Here is a 23,290-nt window from a genome sequence, read left to right on the forward strand (position 1 = left end):
GGATGGGGTAGAGGAGGCAGTTTGGGGGAGAACGGATGCATGTATATGTATGGCTGGGTACTTTCACTGTTCACCTGGAACTATCACAAAATTGTTCATCAGTTATACCTCAATACAAAATTAAAAGTTTAAATTTTTTTAAATTGAAAAATGATCCTAAAATTCATATGGAATTACATGGCACCCTGAAAAGTCAAATCAGTCAAGAAAATAACAAAGTTGGAAAACTCACATTTCTAGATTTCAAAATTTACTACAAATCTACAGTGATCAAAACAGCATGGCTGTGATATAAAGATGAGTATACATATCAATGGAATAGAATTGAGATTCCAGAATAAACTTATTCATCCGTTGTAAAATGATTTTCACAAAGAGTACTAAGATTACTGAATGGTGGGAAAGAACAGTCTTTTTAATACATGGGGTGTTGGGATAATTGGACACCCATGGAAAAAAATGAAGCTGGATCCCTGCATCACACCATATATAAAAATTAACTCAGTATGGCACAAAGACCTAAATATAAGTTAAGACTATGAAACTCTTTGACGTAAACGTGGGGGAAAATCTTCACAACCTTGGAAATGGCAATGCATTCATAAATATGAGCCCAAACACGCTCAACAAAAGAAAAAACTGGACTTCATCAAAGTAAAAACCTTTGTTCATCAAAGGACACTGACAAAAGAGTAAAAAGACAGTAGCAGAGTAGGATAAGGGGGTATAGGAGTGACTGCTTAATGGTACTGGGTTTCTTTTGGGGAAGATAAAAATACTCTGGAGTGAGATACTTGTGATTGTTGAATAGCATTGTAAATATATTGAAAGCCACTGAACTGTACATTTTTAAATGGTTTATATAGTGATTTCTTTTAACGTTCAATAGTTATGGTTTTTCCAAAATACAAAAAGTAGTTCAGAATTCAACTAAACAGAAAAGTGTGTGCATTAAAAAATGCACCTCATGAAAAGTTATAATAATTTTGTATATCTTTGTCCTAATTTTCTTAACCCCAATTATTCAATAAAAAGTTCGCTTCTGGTCTACATTTAAAACAGTCATAAATTGAATATATTTAAATTCAATTAAAATAAAAATTTCTATTTCTTTGAAAAAATATATGCTTTTAAATAAGAATGACGGGCCTTCTTTTTTTAATACTGGTATCAGTCCCAAATAGGGTTTAAAAATAATAAACAGCCAACTGCTGTGTGTAATAGTTTTAGGATTTGAAAAGTTAAATGTATCAAATTTTAAAATGAATGAATACCATAAAATAATAGCTTCTCCTAAAAACAGTTATGTTTAGTTTAAGTTATTTAAAGTACAAGAAAATAATTTCTACATGAAAGTTCTTTTTAAATAAAAACTTAACTTCTTATGTTAGAAGTTAGTATTAAAATTCAATTCAGCAGGTTAAAAATTATTTTTATTCCAGAAAACTTGGTGCATACCTTGAAAATATATGTGCTTAAAAAATCTGAATAGCTACATTATTTGACTATGTACAGTAAACTGTGTCAAAGAGCTTGGATGTAACCACAATCATTTTCACCACACAATGGGATAGCCCACACCCTCCTTCTGTACTACTCTTAGTTTCTCCAAGAAATAAAATGCACTAGACAGTCCACAGTGGCCAGAAAAATAAACCTGCAAGCTCTGGCTTGAAGACAGATGGGCTGTTTCCCTGAGAACTTCAGAGAGGACCCACTGGGTCTCTTCCTTATCACCCATTTGTTCTCACCCACACTTTGTAGAAAAGAGAATTAGTCCAATAATCAATTAGCCTAAAATTTCATGTCAAGCTTGAAGTGAAGTCACTCAGTCATGTCCGACTCTTTGCGACCCCATGGACTGTAGCCTACCAAGCTTCTCCGTCCATGGGATTTTCCAGGCAAGAATACTGGAGTGGGTTACCATCTCCTTCTCCAAAGGATCTTCCCAACCCAGGGATCAAACCCAGGTCTCCCGCATTGGAGGCAGACACTTTAACCTCTGAGCCACCAGTCAAGCTTGAAAAGTAACTATAATTTTAAAATCACTATACATACAGAAATTTGCACAATAACTATTACATCTAAAGGGGGGAAAAGCCATAGAGCAAAAGTAAAACTACAGTGGTTGTAGGCCAATGCTACAGACATCTTTCTATCTATATGATGTTAAAATCAAAAGAACTGCAAATGAAGAACTCTATGATTATAACTGTCCTGTTGAAATCAGTCTTTATCAAACTTAAAAGATATATTTCGCCATTCTCACAACAAAAGGGTAAGGTATGACATTTAGATGATGATGGGTTTTGTCTGATGTCAAAGTCCACGCTCAAGACAACTGCTATCCAACATTATTTTCCTCTGTCTGAGGAGACGACAAACAATTGGGTTTCAAAGGCAATATTAACTGGTATAAAGGTATGCCATGTACACAACATAATTTATTTTTCCTATCCAAAGTCTCAACATATACTGAAAAAAAAATCTAACCAATATGTCTTTTTTCCTACAAACCTAAATTTCAGATTTCTAGCATATTTGAACTTGATGTGATCATATTTAAACTACACTGACAGGCTAAATATTTTAAATGGGAAGGAGGAGAATTCACAGTTTCAAATATGACTTAAAAATAACACTCAGAAATAAAAAAAATCAGGTTTTTTTTTTTCAGAATGCTTTTGGTGAGTCACTTTTAGCTAGTCACTTAAAATATCAAAGAATACAGATGCCCAGTGTTTTTAAGATGTTAAAATATATTAAATATTAGTTTGTCCATCTAGTCAAGGCTATGGTTTTTCCAGTGGTCATGTATGGATGTGAGAGTTGGACTGGGAAGAAAGCTGAGCACCGAAAAACTGATGCTTTTGAACTGTGGTGTTGGAGAAGACTCTTGAGAGTCCCTTGGACTGCAAGAAGATCCAACCAGTCCATTCTGAAGGAGATCAGCCCTGGGATTTCTTTGGAAGGAATGATGCTAAAGCTGAAGCTCCAGCACTTTGGCCACCTCACGCGAAGGGTTGACTCATTGGAAAACACTCTGATGCTGGGAGGGATTGGGGGCAGGAGGAGAAAGGGACGACAGAGGATGAGATGGCTGGATGGCATCACTGACTCGATGGACGTGAGTCTGAGTGAACTCCGGGAGTTGGTGATGGACAGGGAGGCCTGGCGTGCTGCAATTCATGGGGTCGCAAAGAGTCAGACACGACTGAGCGCTGAACTGAACTGAAGGTTATTTATTATCTCCTTAACAGGATTAGTTTTTAGGAGATTTTAAGTGATTTAAAACTGTATTATATAAAAAAATTTGACTCAAAAATTATTCTAAATATGATTCATCCATAAACTCCATATATCTTAAAAGTACTCGGTACTTATATCTCTAACAAATTACCTGTTAAACAATAACAGAAATACAAAAATAATGTTTCTCTACTTTTAAATAAGGGGTTTGCCTGGTGGCCCAGTGGTAAAGTGCCTGCCTACCAAGAAGATAAATTACAGCTTGGAAAATATCATTGCCTAGGTTAAGGTAGACGAGTACTACCAAATACAATATATGATGTCTCTCTGTGTATATATAAGTATATCTATATGGGATAGTAGGTTTAAGAGTGCTGAGAGGGACGATGTGCTAAGTCACTTCAGTCATGTCCGACTCTTGGCATCGCCATGGACTATATAGCTCACCAGGCTCCTCTGTCCGTGGAATTTCCCAGTCAAGACTACTGGAGAGACTGCCATTTCCTCCTCCAGGGGATCTTCCTGACCCAGGGATCAAACTGGTGTTTCTTACATCTCCTGTACTGGCACACAGGTTCTTTACCACTAGCACCACTTGGGACAGTGTGTTCAAACATTTTATCATTATGAGACATGATGATATCTTAATCACCTCTAGTTCAGTGAGCAAAGACCACAAACAACTCAAGTGCAATTATACTAGTTTGGAGAAACCACTATTTTCATAGTTTTACATACATAAAGCGAATTCTGAAAAAAGTTATGCAATATAGCATTGTCCAATACAAATTTTCAGTCATTTGAAAGGATCCTTTTGTTAACCTATTTTTAAAGAAAGCTACAAAATGAATCAAAGTACTTTGTAGTTAATATTGATAAAATTAGTGACCAGGAGAACTGTATCATAATACAAGCTGAACAATATTGAAGAAAAATTATAGTACCTTATGAAGCATATTTTCCACTGTTCTCATATGATTAGCAACACATTCTTTGTCTCTAGAAACAAAATAAAGATTAGGTATTAGTAAAACCCAAACCCTACTGTAACTGTCATTCATTTTAGTGTTAAGTCACTGTTACTGAAAAATAAGGGTTGGTTTTCATTGTACTCCTTCTAAAAGTGTAAAACCTAACCATATCCACTAGTATATTTTCACATTTAACTCTTATTTTCAGTTATATTGCCTGCTGTAAATTAGAGGTGAGAAAAACCTTATGAATATCTTCAAAGTTAAGAAAAAAGTGAAAAAAGAAAGAAAAAAGAAATCATGATTACATAATTGATATACAATGTGTTGAAAAGGTTAAACTTGCATTCTTTTAGCTTCTAATGAAAAAGACTTTAGAAATATTAGTGGTGGATATAAATGGCCATACTATGCACAATAATATTTTCCCTTTGACAGGTTTTTTGTGCTATAATAATCACACAAAAACCCTTTATGGCCTTGACTAGAAATATCCAAATTTACTATTTTCTTCTCTAGCCCTGTATATTGAATTTAGCTTTTATGATGAAATTAACAGTTTAGATGGAAATGCTGAAGACAAAATTTTAATGGTGAATTACAAATTAAAAACTTTAAAAAGTGTATTAGTTCTCCAAATTTCAAATTAGCTTTTTTAGTGTTATTAAGAATATGTGCCCATGGTGACAGATCTCAGACACAACAAATTCCTGAATTACCAGTAGTATTGTGAAGATGCAATGTGAATCTAGAGGTTTTATAATCTTGTTTTCATTAATCTTAGAATTTTCAATGCTCTAAGACATACTAAAAATTACCTATGCTAAGATTCTCATTTGACATGAGAAAACCAACTGAAAAATGACAGCAAAAAACTGATTCAGTCAGACTTATATTTTTAAAAAATGACAATTACATATACCCAATATGGTAGCACAGTGTTATAGAGCTTTACAATTATTCAAATATGTATTGGTGGGTATTCAAACATGCCAATATTGTGGCACTGTGTAAACTCATGTTTTTCATTATGTGTGAGCAATATCCCAAGCCAACTGACAAAGCTGTGGATATCCTAGGATTGCAAACTGCTTGTTTTGTGATTTAGTTTATAGACTACATTCATATTTTCATGTTATGCTTAGGATAGAATTTGTCTCCAAATATTTTTAAGTTGTATTTATATATTTGTAAACACACACACACACACATACACACACACACACACATATGTATACATGTGTGTTGCATACTTGCAAGTACAGGAATCAAGAGCTCCAAATTTAGAAACAGTGAGTGTATTATAATTAGATGTTTCTTTAATCCATAAATAGATTTTCTTTAAGTCATGCAGTTTGTAAAAAGGGTTCTCTTAAAGTACTCCATGAAATTTGATGTGGGGAACAAATAAAAATACCCAAGAGAACTGTTCAATTTGAACTTCACAGTGTATGTCAACTTGATTACCTGGTAAAATGAAAAACACTCCTATCACATTTACATAGTTGCCCACTCTGAAAACTGCCTATTTTTCTCTATTGAACGTATTTGAATATACAGCCGTAAAATTAAAAGAATTTTCCATGATCAGCATGCTTTTATTGCACTTAAAAATGCTATAATACACATGTTGATTATATACTAACATTTCTTTATGAAAATATGACCTGCAATATTAGAGTATTATAATATATGCAGAAGCAAATTTGGAAGGCAACTGGACAGAAAGAGTTGAGAAATATATGCTACGGAAACTATTCAAAACTTTAGAATAAACTGTCTTATAGATTAAGAGTCATATGTTAATGAAAACCTGGTTTTAAACAAGTTTAAACAACAGAGCCTAAAATATACAACATCAGCGGTTATATAGAAACTTATTCTTTTCTAGGATTTCTCAATAAAATATACATTTAGTATGTTGAGTTAAGAGTTTTCTCTTTTTGAGGATGTATCAGAGAATTTCAAAGAGAGACAGCTGTACTTTTGTTTTCTAACACTGTATTATCCAGGGCTAAAACCCAGAGCATGAAAGTAAGAATTGATCTTTTGTCTGTTTTAAGTGATCTCCCCAAGGTCCAAATGCTCACTTGGCTGCCATGCGGAGGGCACTCTCTGCATCGTGGATGTTCTCCTCCAGTCGACGCTTGTCCTGCTCCAGCTGGGTAAGATGTCTATTGAGCTGACGCAGAGATTGATCTTTTCTTCTCAGCTCCATCTTTGCCTCGGAGAGACTCTGCAAGCAGACAGAAAACAGAGTTACTTGTCAGCCCCGATAATTAACTTCAATTTATGCCATAGGCTATTAAACAAAGAAGGATACAGACTGACTGAGAAGTAGACCTGGGTCATTACACATCAAGGTTTAACAAATTTTTGGCAAAAATTTTACATACGTGCTAAACAGAAATGACAGAAGTGAGAAGATTCTGAAAAATGTTTAGCTGCAAAATACAACTCTATTTTATTTTTTTAAAATACTACAAGCAGAACACATTCTTTTTTTTGGTAAAAATATCTGATTATTAAAAACCTCAGGTTACATTTTCCTTTAATGACGAAAAATAAAGATCTCAATGGAAAGCACACATGAAATTTAGTATCTGTGCAAGAACTATCATATGGCCAAAGTGTGTGTGTGACTGAGAGGAAGGTGGGTTAGGATACCAATAAAAGAATGGGAACCCAAGATTTAAAAGCATCACTGCTATCTTTATAAATATATCTGTAACAGATTGCTATATACATCTCGGTGAAAAAACAAACTGGACTCCAAAATAAAATTCACTCATTTTCCATTAAAAAACCTCTCGTATAAGAGATAACACAAACTTGATCAACATTTCAACAGTTATAAATAATACTTGCATTTGTTATTACAAAAACAGTCCATAAATATTTCTCTACTCAGAGAAGTACAAAATTTGTTGACTGATGTTTGTTTTGCTATGTGCTTTAATCTGAAATATTCACTTAGCACAAGTTTCAAGATACAAGAGTACAACTTCATCTTGGAACTAAGGCTAAAGATTTTAGAAACTTGTAAGTTAAAGGATCATTTTCTTATTTTAAATTCTAGGATGTAAAATATAGGGATCAAAGGATCCCTTAGCACTGAAAATCTGCTCATTCCTCTGCCTATGAAATTTCTAGAATATGAGTTTATCAACCAATTTTTCAATTAAGTTTGTTGGACACTGAGCTATATAATTGATTGTATACACATATTTTTGCTTTTTTCTAAGAGTTTAGTCACACATTAACATTCACAACCATTCTTCAAATACCCAGTGAAGAACAACCAAAATGCAGTGATTTCATGTTTAAAACTCTTCTAATAGTATTATTTTAATGCACTCACAATAAAATAAAAAACTCAAACTGCCTGCATGGGGCTAAAACAATTAATTCACTCTATAAACACTGTGAATTGAAAGCAAAACCAATAAGGTATTTTTAAAAGCTACAAAAAACTTTTTAATTCAGTATTTTACTTTTCAAACAGTCAAGCTGCATGCTGTCAGACAAATACAAGTCAAAAACTAAAAATAAGCAAACTATGATTACTTTTTAGACATTATGTTTTATTTTAAATCTTTAGTAGTAACAGATCTTCAAGAATATCCCACTTTGGAAGTAGTCACTGATTCAAGCCAACTTTAAAAAGACAACAAAAAAGAAATTTGAAAAGCCGTGCTAAACCTACTTAGTCTGTGCCAATGTTAAGATATTTAAAGGCACTTAAGTATCATGAGATTTCTTTCTTTAAAAAAAATAAAACCCACTTGAGTCCTTTTAAAGTCAATATTTCTGACATCTTTCAGGTAATAAAAAAATGCTATTTTTCAGATATGAAGATAAAATTAATGATCCACCACCAGTTACACATAAAGCTTGAGTTCTTTTTCCAACAGAAATAATACAATGTGCCAATCCATTCAAATTCTCTTGCTCAGTAATTCTTATGACTAGAGGTGTATATTTGTGAGGGACGTTCAGGATATTGATTCCAGTCTTGTCCAGAGTGAAGCTCACTGGTCCAATCTAAGGGAACCCATGACCTTAAAATCACTATAAAACCACACTTGACTTTTCAGCAATTCTATGATACCCTTACAAAGAAGATATAACTCATGGAATTAGAATCTCCACTGTATATCTAAATCTACCAGCTTCCATCAGCTTTCATCTCCTTCTCTCAGGAGCAAGGTCAGGGAGCCACCAAAGTCTCCTAAAGCTCACACTGCGTCAGAGGTACAGCTGAATAGTTTACTCTAAGACTAAACCTACAGACAACAAACAAAAAATGGCAGAAATAAAGTGGTATGAATCATACTTCTTTAGTGTAAAAATGAAGAGATAATGGTTTTTGAAAAAAGAATAATCATTTATGTAACTTATGGACACAGAAGTCTCATTTTAAAGAGCTGAGGAACATCACAATGCAGTAATATGTCTTTTTACTGATATCCACATTATTGTCTTTGATAGCAAAAGTAGAATCCTTAAAAACCCTAACATTGAGCTTTTAAAAAAGAAAAACATATGTATATGTGTGCATATATAAATATATGACATACACATATGTATGTACATCATTTATAAAATATATTATAGATACATATAAAGTTTGAAGTTCAGCTTTTCTTTATTCCTGTTCAGATTTATCTAATTAAAACCCATGATAAACTTCACAGACTCTAATATTTCCAACCGAAGGATTCAAACCAAGAAGGTGTGCCTCTGGGCAGCAAGGCAACAATGATAAGCAGCAGGTTAGCCACTAATTTCTCTACCGGGTAGATTGTGAAAGTGTGATGTTCTGATATCCAAGAAACTGTTCAGGAGAGAATAGGATAAATCAAGTTTAATAACTCTGCTCCTAATTGTTCCCCCAATGCTCAACTCTAATTACTTGGAGAACTCTCCTGACTGTCACCTGATATTAAGTTGTTGGAGGCTGAGCCTGGAACAGCAAGATAATCAATAAACATTTAGTGGGGAGAAGAATGAAGATCCTGTTAAGCAGTGGGAACCTGCAGCACCCAAAGCCCTTCTGCTCATGAGAAAACCTATGGGACAACCATCGTGATTGCAAAGCAATAATCCAAAGCACTGTTTTTAGGCCTTGAGGCCTTTAGGCAACAGTACATTTGAGGAAAAGAGGTTAACACGGTCACCCTAATTACAGCCCACTTTCACATACTTCATATATAAGCGAAGACAAGCCAATTAGGTAGAAAGGAAGATAAGGGAAGTTTTATTTGTATACTAATTAAACCCCTGATGAAATTAAAGGAAAAACATACAGCTCTGTAATTGTGTCTGAGAAAGGTCACTTCAGGTTCAGTTATCAGAACAGCACAGCCTTGAGATATTTCACTTAATCCACAATACAGCCCTCATTTTGTACTCAGGTCTTAATATTTACCAAAAAAAAAGAAAAAAGAAAAATTCAAAGCCTGATACTGCATTTATCGTTAAACTATGTTGTGAACAATTTTAGCTATTAGAAAGTTAATGCTAAATATAACAAAAGTTTAAAAGGAAAAATATTACCTAGACAAGAACCAATGCCACAATATTATTTATCAAACATTCTGAGTTTTCACTTTAAATCCAAAGTGTTTTAAAGCAACTATTTACAACAAAATCCCAAGCTGACTGTATTTTAGAAGCTATTCTGCAAGATATTTATTGTATTTCTTTTAAGATAATGATGTCATTGCTCACGTATACCTCTCATAGTTCAGAGGGAAAAGCCAATGCTTTCACTAAAATTCTATTATAAGATATTTTTACATCTAGTTATTCTCCTAAGATGGTCATGAAAAGCAATGCATCACTAATGAAAGATGGCAGGTTAAGTATGGATACCAACAAAGTAGTTAAGTACACAGAAAGCTGAGGGGTAGAATACAGGAGAGATGTGAATATTAAAATACTGACATGTTTTTTAAATCTCTGTTTTCTTTCTACAGTTTCTGAAGTTTCTATAATAGAAGTGTTACCACTTTGATTATACTACTGAATAAGAACACAAATCATTTTCTTCAGTCATACATAATTTCATATTTCTAAAGTTCTAAACATTTATTACACTTAACAATTTTTTAAAAATTAATTGTGAATATAAATTGAAATCCTATTACTTTGCACCTATGAAAACATTTTATACAGTGGAATGTTTAATAACATCTTTATTGAGATATAATTCACAAGCCACATAATTCACACTTTTAAAGTGCAAAATTAAGTGGGTTTTATTATATTAACAAAGTTGTGCAACCATCACCAATGGAGGTCTTTTTTGAAAAGAAGTTCTTCAAAAAAAAAAAAAACTTATCAAAACAATAGGGCAACCTAAATATAGTATACCTCATTACCTCACAGCTAGCTCTAATTTTAAATGACACAAGATATACAGTGTTTAAATTTTGTTCACTAACAGTTTCAAAAGTATAAAATTTATAACATGAATTCCCTGAATTAAAATACTTGATTAATAAATGTACAAAAGTTTACAAATGTACAAAACTTTTAGTACAAAAGTTAGTAACCTGAAAGAATGTACAAAAATCTCCAACTATTATTCCTGGATGTTAAGGGAATCATCTAACATAGCTCTTTCTCATAAGTACACTACTGTACCGCCTTAGACCATTACGCCAGCTATGAAGACCAAGCCCCAGGAGATTTCACTTTCATAGATTTTCTTTTGTCTAATGGGAAATATCTATGGATCCACATTTCTACAGACTAAAAGCTAATGGCTTTTTCAATTTGGTAGAAAAGTTAGTCATACAAAATGTAAGACCAGACAACAATACAAGTGTTAAAAAAAAAAAAAAAAAGCTACATTTCCTAGGTTAAGAAAAGAACATCTGTAACATTTTTTTCCAAAATTGTACTACTGTCTCACTGTAATTTTGGAATACACATTCCTAGATTGTGATGAGTTAGGCAAAACATCTCAAGGCATTAAAACTCATGTTGGAAAAAGAAACAGCAATGTCTTCTGCCCTACCATTATAATATGACCACAAGAAAATCATATTAATCAAGAATTAGTTAGCTGTTGGGTGAGTCAAACTACGCAGACTGCCACAAAAAGTATAAATTTAAAATGATACAACCACCAGATTTATAATTGGGTACACAAGTTAGGGATGAAACTAAAGAACGACGTATTTTATAATAAAGCTTGAAAATCTGTGAGATAACCAACTAGAGAATTTACAATAAATACATAATAGTAAAAGATGTTTGTATGTACTAAAATTAATATATGAATAAATTTTAGTTTTGGCATTCTACATTTATATGGATAATTTGTGTTAAAAGTTCTGCAATTTTAAGTTATCTTCTTAAGGGCATTATCTTCTATTATTTTCTAATAATAGACTGATGCAAAACATAGGTGACGTTAATAAACCAAAGCTAAAGATCAAATAAATTACCCACTTTGGGAACTAATAAATAATAGCCCTTATTAGAACTCACATGTCCAGTAAGACACAGATGTGAAAGTGTCCTATAAACTGTAGAAGGCTACATAAATTTAATATGCATAATTAATGTAACACTTAGACTTCTACACAGTGTTATTACACAGTCTTCTTTAAATCTCTCTCTATACAGCAACTTACGAGTTTCTATTTTAATTTTACATCATCCTTTACACATAAGCATTATATAAACATTCATAGATTGTTTAAAGTATTTCTATCACACTTGAAAAAGGTAAAATAACATTAACAAAAAGGTGTAAAAAAGTCACTTTAATAGATTACCACATGGTAGATGAGTTTCAAAAGATGGAGCAGACAAGCAATGAAAATTCACCTTCAAAATTCCAAAGTATGCTATAACGTTTTGCTGTATGCTTTATGATTATTGGCACCACATTTCCACATGTTCCTTTGAAAACATCCTCCTAAATTCCATCAGTATGAAAGGAAAAAAGTTAATCCTGTCCAGTAAACTCACTGAAAATGATCAGTAGTAAAACATAGTGGAAAGGAAGAGAACCTCATAAAAGTGTTCCAAACATATTTAACACCATTTGTTCCACGCCTCACACAGTACTACAAAACTCTGGTAGACTAAGTGGGCTAGATAATAATGAGGTAAACTGGGAGAGAAATTGTTAAAAGACACTTTAAATGACAAAAAAAAAAAGAGGAGGATAATAAAGAGAATTACGAGAGCCCTCTCAACTAGAAAATACACTCAGAAAAGTACAGACAAGTGGCAGCTAGATTTACTGTGACACATGGCATGTAAGTAGTAATGTGGCAGCAATGTTTTCTCAGAATATAAAACAAACCGCACTTGGCTGCACTATAGACCTTAGGAGACAGAAGCTAGCTGCAGGTGACAACCACCATGATGCTGCTCTAATAAAACCAACTCTTACGCGACCTCTGTGTTGTCTCAGTGAATAGCTAATAAATAAAGGGATGGAATACAATAAGTCCTTCTGTTAGATTTTATCAGCTACGGACTGCTCAGCAGGTTCTAAAAACTTCACCCAGTTGACAGTCCTTAGTTATGTGGAGGTCCAAAAATTTGCAGAATTCCCTAGCAATATTTTAAATGAGTCAAGCTATGAATTAGGTTGCAGGAAAATATCATTTAGAAATTAAATACTGCTTTTAAATCATTTGAGAATTACCTAACACAAATGTCTACTAAGAATTGAGAAATATGAATAATTTATAAGGAGCGTCATATGGTTGGATTTCTGACACTTAAAAAGAACTTACTGTCAGAAGAATTTTTCAATTTTAAGAATTCATTTTGTGACGTAATTGAATAGGACAGATAAATCCTATACAATAATTAAAATATCTTCATATTAATATTTTTATTGTACTATAAAATTTAAATTACTATCTTGATTTGCTGAATATGTTTTATATTAAATAATATTAATAAAAGTAAATCCAATATCAGCTGAGTAAGAGAATGTGAAGATCAAGTTTAAATTAGAAAAATAAACTTAGGTTCTTTTACATTTAAATGTAGATAAAACAAAGTCTTTTTCTTAAGAAAATTTATTCACTGGGTGAATTTTTTGTATGAGATTTCACCACTGATTTCTATCTTCATTTTAGAGATATATTCACAGGGGGAAATTCTGAACTACAAACCTTTCCTACATTTCCTGATCTGAGCATTCTACCTTTGTACGAAGGCACTAGGTCTGTTCTTGAACCATGCCTATCATATTCGTTGTTGTCGTGAAGTCGTGTCCGACTCTTTGTGACCCCATGGACTGTAGCTCACCAGGCTCCTCCATCCATGGAATTTTCTAGGCAAGAGTACTGGAGTGGGTTGCCATTTCCTTCCCCATGCCTATCATATTACAAGTGTGCAATAAATGTCTGCTATTTTAACTTAGTTCACCCAAATCCTAAGGGAAAAAACAGCTAGAGTGACAACTGAAACATATCATTATCACACAAGCATTTTATAGTTATATTAACTCAATTGATTCTTCACAGTCCAGTGAGATAGATCGCATTATCCCTTCTATTTTACATACAAGGAAAGTAAGAATCAGAAAAGTTAAGCAATGTTCCCAAGATCATGTAACTACTAGCTGGATTTACACCAAAATGTGAGCCCAAGTCTTCTAAATCTAAACCCTTACTCTTTTTTGAAGTTGAGGTAACACTGGTTTATAACTCGTATGTTCCATGTACACAATATTTTATGAAGATGTCCATATACACTGCAGCATGCTCACGACCCAAAGGTTTGTTTCCATCCACTACCATGCAGTTGACTCCCTTTACCCATCTCATCCTCTCCCACTTCCCTTCCCCCGTCATAACTAGTGCTGTGTTCTCTGCACCTATGTGTCTAAAACCCTATTCTTTATCCTGCACCAAAATATTAGTAACCATCTCTCCAGATTTTGCATAAAAATCCACTAACTGGGAATTCCCCATGGAAGGAGAAAACTAGTATTTCACCTACATGTCAATTTCTTGGTAAGGTCAGTAAGGCATTTCAATCTATTTAAATGGCTGCTTTCTATTTACATTGAAGCAAATTCCAATAAGGGCATTAGTGTTATACAGTGGCACTGCTTCCACATCAAAAATCCAAGTATGCACAATTCAAGGTCCCCTCTGAGAAAGTGAGATCACTGTCATCACTTATGTACTAATGAAGTAAGAAATAAATATTTGCAAAGTAAGGATAAATTATGCAGCATGTCAATGCAGTACAGAATTTTATATAATTCAAAACCACACTGGGCTGTTGCTTTTTTATTTCCACCTTTTAAAAAGAAAAGGAGTACCTCTGTCGCTTTCCTTGACAAGTTGGCATCAGCGACGAACTTTCCCTGCAGATTTTGAAGTTTGGTTAACCAGCACATAGCTCAACTTTTAAAATAGTTATTAAAGGAACTCCACTCTCACAACAGTACACCAAGCTCTATAATCTCAGTACTTGTATCTAAATCCTCCTGTTAAAGAGATTTTAATTCCTCTGTAAAAAGTCATCTATGCATCTAATTTAATCTAAATACCACCCTTAACGCACTGTTACCATACAGACTACATTATTCTACTACAGTAATAGAAGAAGTAGTAATTAAGACTGAACTTTGCTAATCTAAGATATGAAAGTAGAGTTGTGTTTGACTTAAAACCATCCCATTATATTACTCTGAAAGGGAGAGGGGAGAGAAGATGGGGCAAAGGAAGAGAACTGAGAGATGGAGAGCAGCAATTCACTACCACAGTTCTGATGCTGTGCCAGGTCACAAACATTTATTCACAGCAAACCTGTAATAAGAAGATATTTTCTCTATCTATTAATTTACATTTCATACTGCTGGTTTTGCACTCTGACTTGGTGTAATGTAGGCGCCTTACTTCAACTCTGTGCCTCAGTTTCCTCATTTGCAAAACAGGAATAATGGGAAAATTTACTTCATAGACTTGTATTATATTCATTCATGTGAATAAAGCCGATGGCAACTATAGTAAAACCTGCTGTTTCACCTGGTTGCCCTCACTGCTCAAATATCTCTATTACTGCAAACACTCTAACTAGGAGGTAAAAGTGAGAGGGGTTCCCCTGTATAAAAAAATGTACCTTCATCAAATTTGGCCCTCGAACATAAAACAACCTATTCATCTGGTGTCTCACTGAAGAAATGGTAACACAGTCCAACAAGGAAGAACACCCAGCTGTTTGGAGTTTGTCTAGAATATGGCATCTCTAGTTTGGCCCCTTCAGAAAAGACTTTTTAAAGAAATAAAAACAAATAAGAACAGTTTATTGAATTGAATATTCTGAAAGGAATTTAAAAATGAAACAGCTTAATTATTTTTCCACTATTAACTTCGAATATTCCATTAGATTTCCCTGAGGAATTCTTAAAGATGCTTCTGGCCAGGTAAGATTTTTGCTTTGTAGGCTGATCCTAAAACCTAACCAAAACATAGGCTGTGACTCTCCGGTATTTACTTCATCATTCAAGATACATTTATTATACATCTATCCATGTCAAGGCTGTAAATACCAGTAGTAATAGCAGTAATAATAGCTAACAGTTTCTGAATAGTTACTTATACCAGACATTAACACAATCAGCCCTCATAACAGCTTTATGAAGTAAATTTTATTATTATTCCTATTTTACAAATGAGGAAACTGAGGCACAGAGTTGAAGTAAGGTGCCTAGATTACACAGAGCCAGAGTTCAAAACCAGCAGTATGATATGTAAATTAACAAATAGAGAAAATATACTCCTCTTGGCAAGAACTTCCTATCTAAAAAGATGTAGTTTAAAAAGTACCTTGTATTAAAGCTAGGTGACCAGTGTCGTGAAGTACATTCTCGGCAGAATACTATGGCATGCTCTGAGAAATCCTAGAGGTAACTTTAGTCTGAAGATAAGGAGCTATTGAGAATGACAGGAGAAAAGATGAGAAAGGTACATATAGGCCAGATACGGTCAGAAAACTAGACTTTTCCTTGCAAATGATTTTTGTAAGTATTCCACAGAGTTGCATCAGTACATCTTGTGGGGAACACTTGAATTAGCGAACTCCCAAACCACAAACTTCTTTCAACCAGCATTTGCTTTACTGTTCACTATGAGCTTTTGTACAATTCCCAGCCATGCAGCAGCGTTCTCTGATCTCTGTCTCGGGGATCATACACAAAAACTATAACTGCCAAATTAGAATGAATACAAGAGATCATTCAGGCCATACTGCAACCATTCATTTACATCTTCAGTTGGACTCTAATAAAGTTTTAATAAGATTTCACCTTTGAGAATCAAGATTCACTGATACGCTAGATAAAAAGGGATTTTAAAAAGAACTGGTTTGTGACAGATCATTTTCCTTAGCATTATCTGAAATTCACTTTTACACTACTCAAGCAGAGCACATATTATTTACTTGATATAAATGAAGCATCCTAGCCAAATATTTTATATTTCTACTAATAACCACATGAAATCCTATATGTTTTTTGAATCATATAACAGAGAACCATAAGCTTTGTGTCATAAAAATGTATGATTGAAAGGATCTACTACTGAACTTGGCAATTTTTCAAGGAGAACTACACCATTTAGTCTATACTTTCAAACACTTTTTTAGACTTTTACCAATAACACATTGGTTATATATGTTGAGTTACTTTGGCAAAAAAAGGTTAGAACAAAGTTACCACTGGCAATAACCATTAAGGTTTCTAAATAACTAAAAGAGTGGGTACCAGCTCTCCCCTTCTGTGATTAATGAACTACAAAAGTTAGTTTTTAACATATCTCCATGAAATAGAAAAATTTTAAGCCCACTGCACTCTATTAACTATAGAAAAAGAGACTGAGACTGAATAACACACAGGCTGCTAAAATAAAGATGAAAGTTCACCTCTAAAAACAACCACAGCTTCAGCAACAGTTAGTAAATTCAAACAAAGTACCAGGAAAAAGCAGTCAGATAGATGGACCCAAGCCTCAATACAATTTCTTGAGAAACTGTACTTAGGAAAACTTGTGTCGGTGTTTTGGAAGTAATGGTTGGAAATATTCATATGTATATATAAAACATTTATTTAATATATATGTATATGTGTGTATATATTTTATATATATAATCAAATCATTTGAGGAAGTAATACAGCAAAGCACTGTTTTGCTTGAGCTTTGCTTCAAATGGAATTTTTCCTGTGTGAAGATATGCACGTGTGTACACACATGTATATATACATACTCAATGAATAGTACCATTTTGATTATAAAGGTTTTCCCATAACATTAGTATGGTTTACAATTCTGGTCCCTCTGTAACCAACCCATTCACTTGAAGAAAAGAAAAACACACAGCTATTCTATCTTTCTAAATGAGCGAGATCACCATCTAGTGGTAACTCCTTGAAAAGGCAGGCATAAGGATTCTGGAGCCCAGAAAATGTTTCGTAAAACATGGAAGATCCTCTGGAGAAGGAAATGGCTGGCTACCCACTCCAGTATCCTTGCCTGGAGAATTTCACGGACAGAAGAGCGTGGCAGTCCATGGGGTTGCAGAGTCAGACATGGCTGAGTGACCAACACTTAATAGTCTAGAACATTCAAGTTTATTTAAAGAAAAACAGAATAATACACTGAACAATCTTTTTATACGAATAAAAACTCTAAGCAACAAAAAAAAAAATTCCAAAGAGACATATGGCTCCCTGTTTTCAACTGTCTTAACAAACTAGAGTAAACCAGTTACAGACATTAAACTGTAAAGTTATACAAAATTTGATCAATATGGCTAACAAGAAAACAGATTCTTTATCTTCTCTGTGTTTTATAAAGTTTGAACAATTAGTTATTGTAGCTGATTGTATTTGAGGGGGAAGCATACTCTCCTGTCTCACTGAGATCTGGCTTGATTATGAAATCGATGGAGCCTCTTCTGGCAAGATTATATATTCCTTGTCCTCTCAGAATCAAGAGTGCCCAAGTTTCTTTCTCTGGCTAATGAAATGTGGGCAGAATTTAAAACGGTGTTGCTTCATGAGACCAACAGTGTCCGAGGTAGAGGCTGTTCTGTCAGCCTCACTCATAAAGTGAGGAACCCATGACGCAGAAGCACAGCTAATCCATGACGAGTGTGCACATGTGAGAAGCTGCCTATCATAAGGCCACTGAAACTGCGGAGTCATTTGTTACTGCAACATTACACACGATATGCTGACTGATAGTTTTATTCCCACATGTGACAATTTACTCTAGGAATTAGACAGCTATGAAATCATCTGTGGATACTTTAGAAAATCAGTTTCAAGTCTGATTAGATCATCAGAAGAAACTAATTGTAACTACATATTAAAACCAGAGTAAGTCATTTGATATTTTTGGCAGTATAAAGGTATGATAAATGTATACCACTATCTTACAGAAAAATATTTAATCTATGTACTATAAATCAAAATAAATTTATCCATACAGTTATAATTCATTAAAATAGTTTTCTTCCAAAGCCTTTCCTAACTTATATATGCATATTTTAATTGATAGTTTCATTCTAAAAACTCTAATAAAATATATCTAAGCAATTCTCTGTTCTCTTTCTTTCCTGTCTGAAAAATAAGTTATATTTATTGACATTTTTAAATGACCATGATATATTTCTAAATTTTAAAATGTGGTACTATAATACTATAAAACATGATACTACAGTTTTAAGATACATATATGATAGACATATTAACATGATGTAAATATATTCATTAAAGTTTTGGAAGGTACACATCAAAATGGTAATAGAATTACTCTTTTCTTTTATTAATATTTTCCATTATTTTCAACAATATATATATAAACAAACTAAACAAAAAAAGACAACTGACACAATTCTCTTAAGATCAGCTTTCAACATGAAATCTTAGTTTAAATTTATATACAGGATATCATAACAACAGTAATTCAAATTGATTTTTTAATGTGCTCTACTCAACAAAGGGTAGGAAATTACTCAGTTATATAGCTTACATAACCCTTTATAGAATGGTCAAAATATCTATATATAGATGGATATATGTAATATACAGTTAAATTTAATCATTATCATTTATACAGCCCCTTAAGAAAGAAGGTTTCAATGATTTGTTTCCCTTCCAGAAAATAAGCACTAATAGCCTTAGTATTTCTTAAGCTAACAGTCACATCATAATTCTTCCATCTGATTCAAGAGATTTTGTCAAATCCCCTTTATAATTCAAGTTGCCTCTTTTTAAGGCTTTTAGCCATGACACGGCATAGAAGTCTTAAATACACATTCTCTACTGACAAACGATTTTCTAAATTGCACAAGGACTCTATGTCTGTTCTATGCCACAGGACTTAGATCAGAAAAACAAATGATTTCTATTTCTACCACATAAGTACACTTGATGATTCAGGTCCACTTTGATACTCTGCCTTTACTCCTGAAATAAGATAAAACCACTATAAAGGAGTTACTGTTTCATCAATCACAGTGATTTTACCTGGTTGGTACTCTTTAACAATAATCATGGTAAAGTACATACACTTCCTTAACAACATTTTGGAATTTGGGATGGCTTTCATTATCAGAAGACAAAACTGAAAAATATGCTTTACTCTTTATAGTTTCAGGCATCTTAATTTTATAGAAGTTAATACTACCTTATATATTCTTCTGGAATTAAAACATAGAAAATAACACTTATACACATTCCCTAAGATAGAAGCACTAAAAAGTCATTCACTAGGTTTAATTGTGAAAATATTAAAATTAAATTCTAATTTTAAAATTAGTAAGCCCTGGTATTTTCTGAAATAGCATGTTGAATTAGTGATGTAACAGTAAAATATTACTAAACTTCCAAATAAAACTTGAGCATACTGTTTCCTACAAACAGAAAGGCATGATTTAGAACATATAGAGGTAAAATCACCTCTAAAATGAGTTAAACACTGTCACCTAATCATGTTACAAATATAAAGATATAATTAGGTAATTTTCTCCAAGTCTGAGACATTTTAATTTATGCTCACTCTATTATAAATGTAATATTCTAAAGTTGGTTACTATAATTGAACACAGTTAAATATGTCTGAAACAAAGCCATGACTAAGTCTCAGATTAATGAAAACTAAAATTAACACTTTCAGACAGTAAATAAATTTTGATTAGCTCTTTAAATTATAATGTACTCTTTACTAATTTAAAAACTGGCCTCCTAAAATAACAAATAAAAGCATTTTCATAGTAAACCACAGAATACTTATAATTAGTATATGGTTGGTATCATTGTTATAGTGTACTCAAAGCAAACAATATTTATAGACAAAAGTCTTTTTTTATTTTTAATTGGTAGAAAATTGCTTTGCAATGTTCTGATGGTTTCTGCTCTACAACAACGTGAATCAGTCATAATTATGTATATTATCTTCTCCCTGGTAAGCCTGCCCCCTACCCTCACATCCCCCCATCCTAGGTCATCACAGAATGCCAGGCTAGGCTCCCTGTGTCATACAGCAACTTCTCACTACTTTACACGTGATAGTATATATATATCAATGTTACCTTCTCAATTTGTCCCACCCTCACCTTCCCCCCTTGTCCACAAGTCTGTTATCTACTAGGCTTATCAGTACCATTTTTCTGAATTCCATATATATGTGTTAATATATGATACTTGTTTTTCTCTTTCTGATTTACTTCACTCTGTTTAAGAGGCTCTAGGTTCATCCATTCACTACAATTAACTCAGTCGTAGGGAGAAAAGTCTTACTATTATTAACATCATTATCAATCAACATCTCTGGGCTCAATCCTTGTACCACCAATTCACTAGCTTGGCAACCTGGGATTGGTTAAATTCTCTGTGCCTTGGTTTCCTCATCTGTTAATTATGGATAATAATATTTATCTCAAAAATTATTTTAATAACAGGTGAAATATTATCTGCACATTACTTAGCAGAGTTCTGAGAAACTAATCTCTAATTCAGCAACAAATGCTAATAAAATTTAAACAGTTCCTGAAACTACAGTCCACAAAGGATGTTTATAAAATTACAGAGAACCCCCTCCATAGTTAACAATAAAATAAACCACTGAGCAAATACAAGTTATAAGTTTATAAAAGTGCACTTGATAATACATAAAGTATCTTGAACCTAGTATCAATTCAATTAATCATAGAAGAAATTATTTAAAGAAACTAAAGGCTCTCATTTAACATGGCAAAAATCAACTTCAGTCATTATGTATTTTATGTGGCATAATATAAATGAATATCATTTACAAAATTCCAAATAGTTTACATATACTTGAAAATGCTGGCTTTCAGACTGAAATGTATATTTCAGACTAAAATTTAACTTCATTTAAGGATAGAGTGCCAAGACATCAAATGCCAGTCACAACTGAATAAGGTCTAATTAGAGGAGAAAGAGATTTGACTTGTGTATCACTTGAGAAGAGGTTTCAACATGCAAACGCCCACTGCAGACTTTTGTGGCCTCTCTATGGTGTTGCACAACTAAACGCTTAAAAAATAAAATGTTTTTAGACTTCAACTATAGTAAAAAGGAAATGGAGATCATAGGGATATTATATTAAGATAAAAAGTAAAGGCACCCGAAGGAAAATTCCTTGTAAGCAGTGCTTCTTCACAGAAAGTAAGACAAACAAAGAGGAGGCCAAAAAGGAGGGCAAAGAGGAGGGCAGGGGACAAAAGAGAAATCAAAACCAAAATACTCAAACAGCCTCTAACTCGAAGGGACTTTAATATTGCAACAAAACCAGAGAAAGACAGAAACCAAGAAAAATCATACACACTGATATTTCGGCTACCAGGAAAAATATGATTTCAAACATTTTCTTAAAAGGCAGTTTTGTAGGCCTATTGATTCTTCTTGTGCATTTCAAGGTAAAGTAGTTACTTTGTAGTCGACTCAATAATGTAACAAAGATCTCTTAGGAATCTGGATTTAACAAGAACCCTCTCTATTTTTGAAAGAAAGTCTAAAGAAAAGTTAACAGCTCAAACTAACTGGAATAAATGGTATGCGAGTGCATGTGCTTAGCATGCAATCTACTTATGCAATAATCCCATTCTTCTTCCAAAGCATAAGTCAATAAATCTTTCCTACTGCACTGTAAATTCCAAGGTCATGGACAAAGATGTTTATTAGTATAATTACAATGTAGAAATAATACCATTAAGCCTCCAGTTCCAGGTTTCATAAGTTAATAGAAATAGAAGATTAAGAAAATGTCAAGTGTGGTTTTACTTCTTAGACACTAAAAATACTCCTAGTGAGGTGCCTTTCTTTTACATGACCTAACTTCTAGTTTCATTTTCATTTGATCCTTGAAGCTGCTAATATATTTTAAAGTACTTACAAAATAGAATTCTGTGATCATAAAAATTAAGAGATGGCCTTAAGAAAAGTTGAGGGAGAGAGCCAAAATTGGTAAATGGCTCAAAGGAATTCATTTATAATATGTTGAATCACTCAACTTTAAATAAATTCAACAGGGTCTCTGTGTTCAATTTCTAAATACATAAGATTCTACATAATTCTTTATTTTTGTGGGTCTTGAAGGTTTATTTTTTCATTTTTTAAATTTATTCTTTAATTGAAGGATAATTGCTTTACAGAATTTTGTTGTTTTCTGTCAAACATCAACATGAAGGAGTCTACATAATTCTTAAACAGTGTTTTCAATCTATCGTTATAGAACTGCAAAAATACACAATACTAATTGATTCTTGATTGTCTTCCAATATCCAATGGCTTCATTTTCTACTCCCAATAAATAATAAGCAGAGAATCAGTAGTTCAGAGAGAGAAGTTTCTGATATCATGGCCAAAGACTCTAAGTGCATGGTTTCATGTAAGAAACAGAACAACATTAAAGCAGAATATCTCCATCCCAGTGTCTACACTTCTTATTATAATCGACTTTATTGTCTTTAGAATTGACTGGAAAGATTTGGTAGTTGTTTGGGGAGTTGTTTCATTTGGGGGAAATCTCATTTTTAAAATGCTTTCT

At 33.1% G+C, this 23,290-nt stretch overlaps 1 protein-coding gene across 2 annotated transcripts in view; it reads right to left on the bottom strand.

Annotated features, from left to right (window-relative positions):
* CCDC171 (coiled-coil domain containing 171) overlaps positions 1 to 23,290 on the bottom strand; it is a 322,618-nt gene that overhangs the window by 122,060 nt on the left and 177,268 nt on the right. For both annotated transcript variants that reach the window (XM_068974547.1, XM_068974546.1), the window contains exons 21-22: positions 6,311 to 6,456; positions 4,194 to 4,248 (exon numbers count right to left, since the gene is read on the bottom strand). In XM_068974547.1, coding sequence (XP_068830648.1) covers positions 4,194 to 4,248; positions 6,311 to 6,456 — 201 coding nt within the window. The remainder of the gene's footprint in view (positions 1 to 4,193; positions 4,249 to 6,310; positions 6,457 to 23,290) is intronic.

Source organism: Capricornis sumatraensis, chromosome 6 (assembly GCF_032405125.1).
Source record: "Capricornis sumatraensis isolate serow.1 chromosome 6, serow.2, whole genome shotgun sequence".
Classification (NCBI taxonomy): domain Eukaryota; kingdom Metazoa; phylum Chordata; class Mammalia; order Artiodactyla; family Bovidae; genus Capricornis; species Capricornis sumatraensis.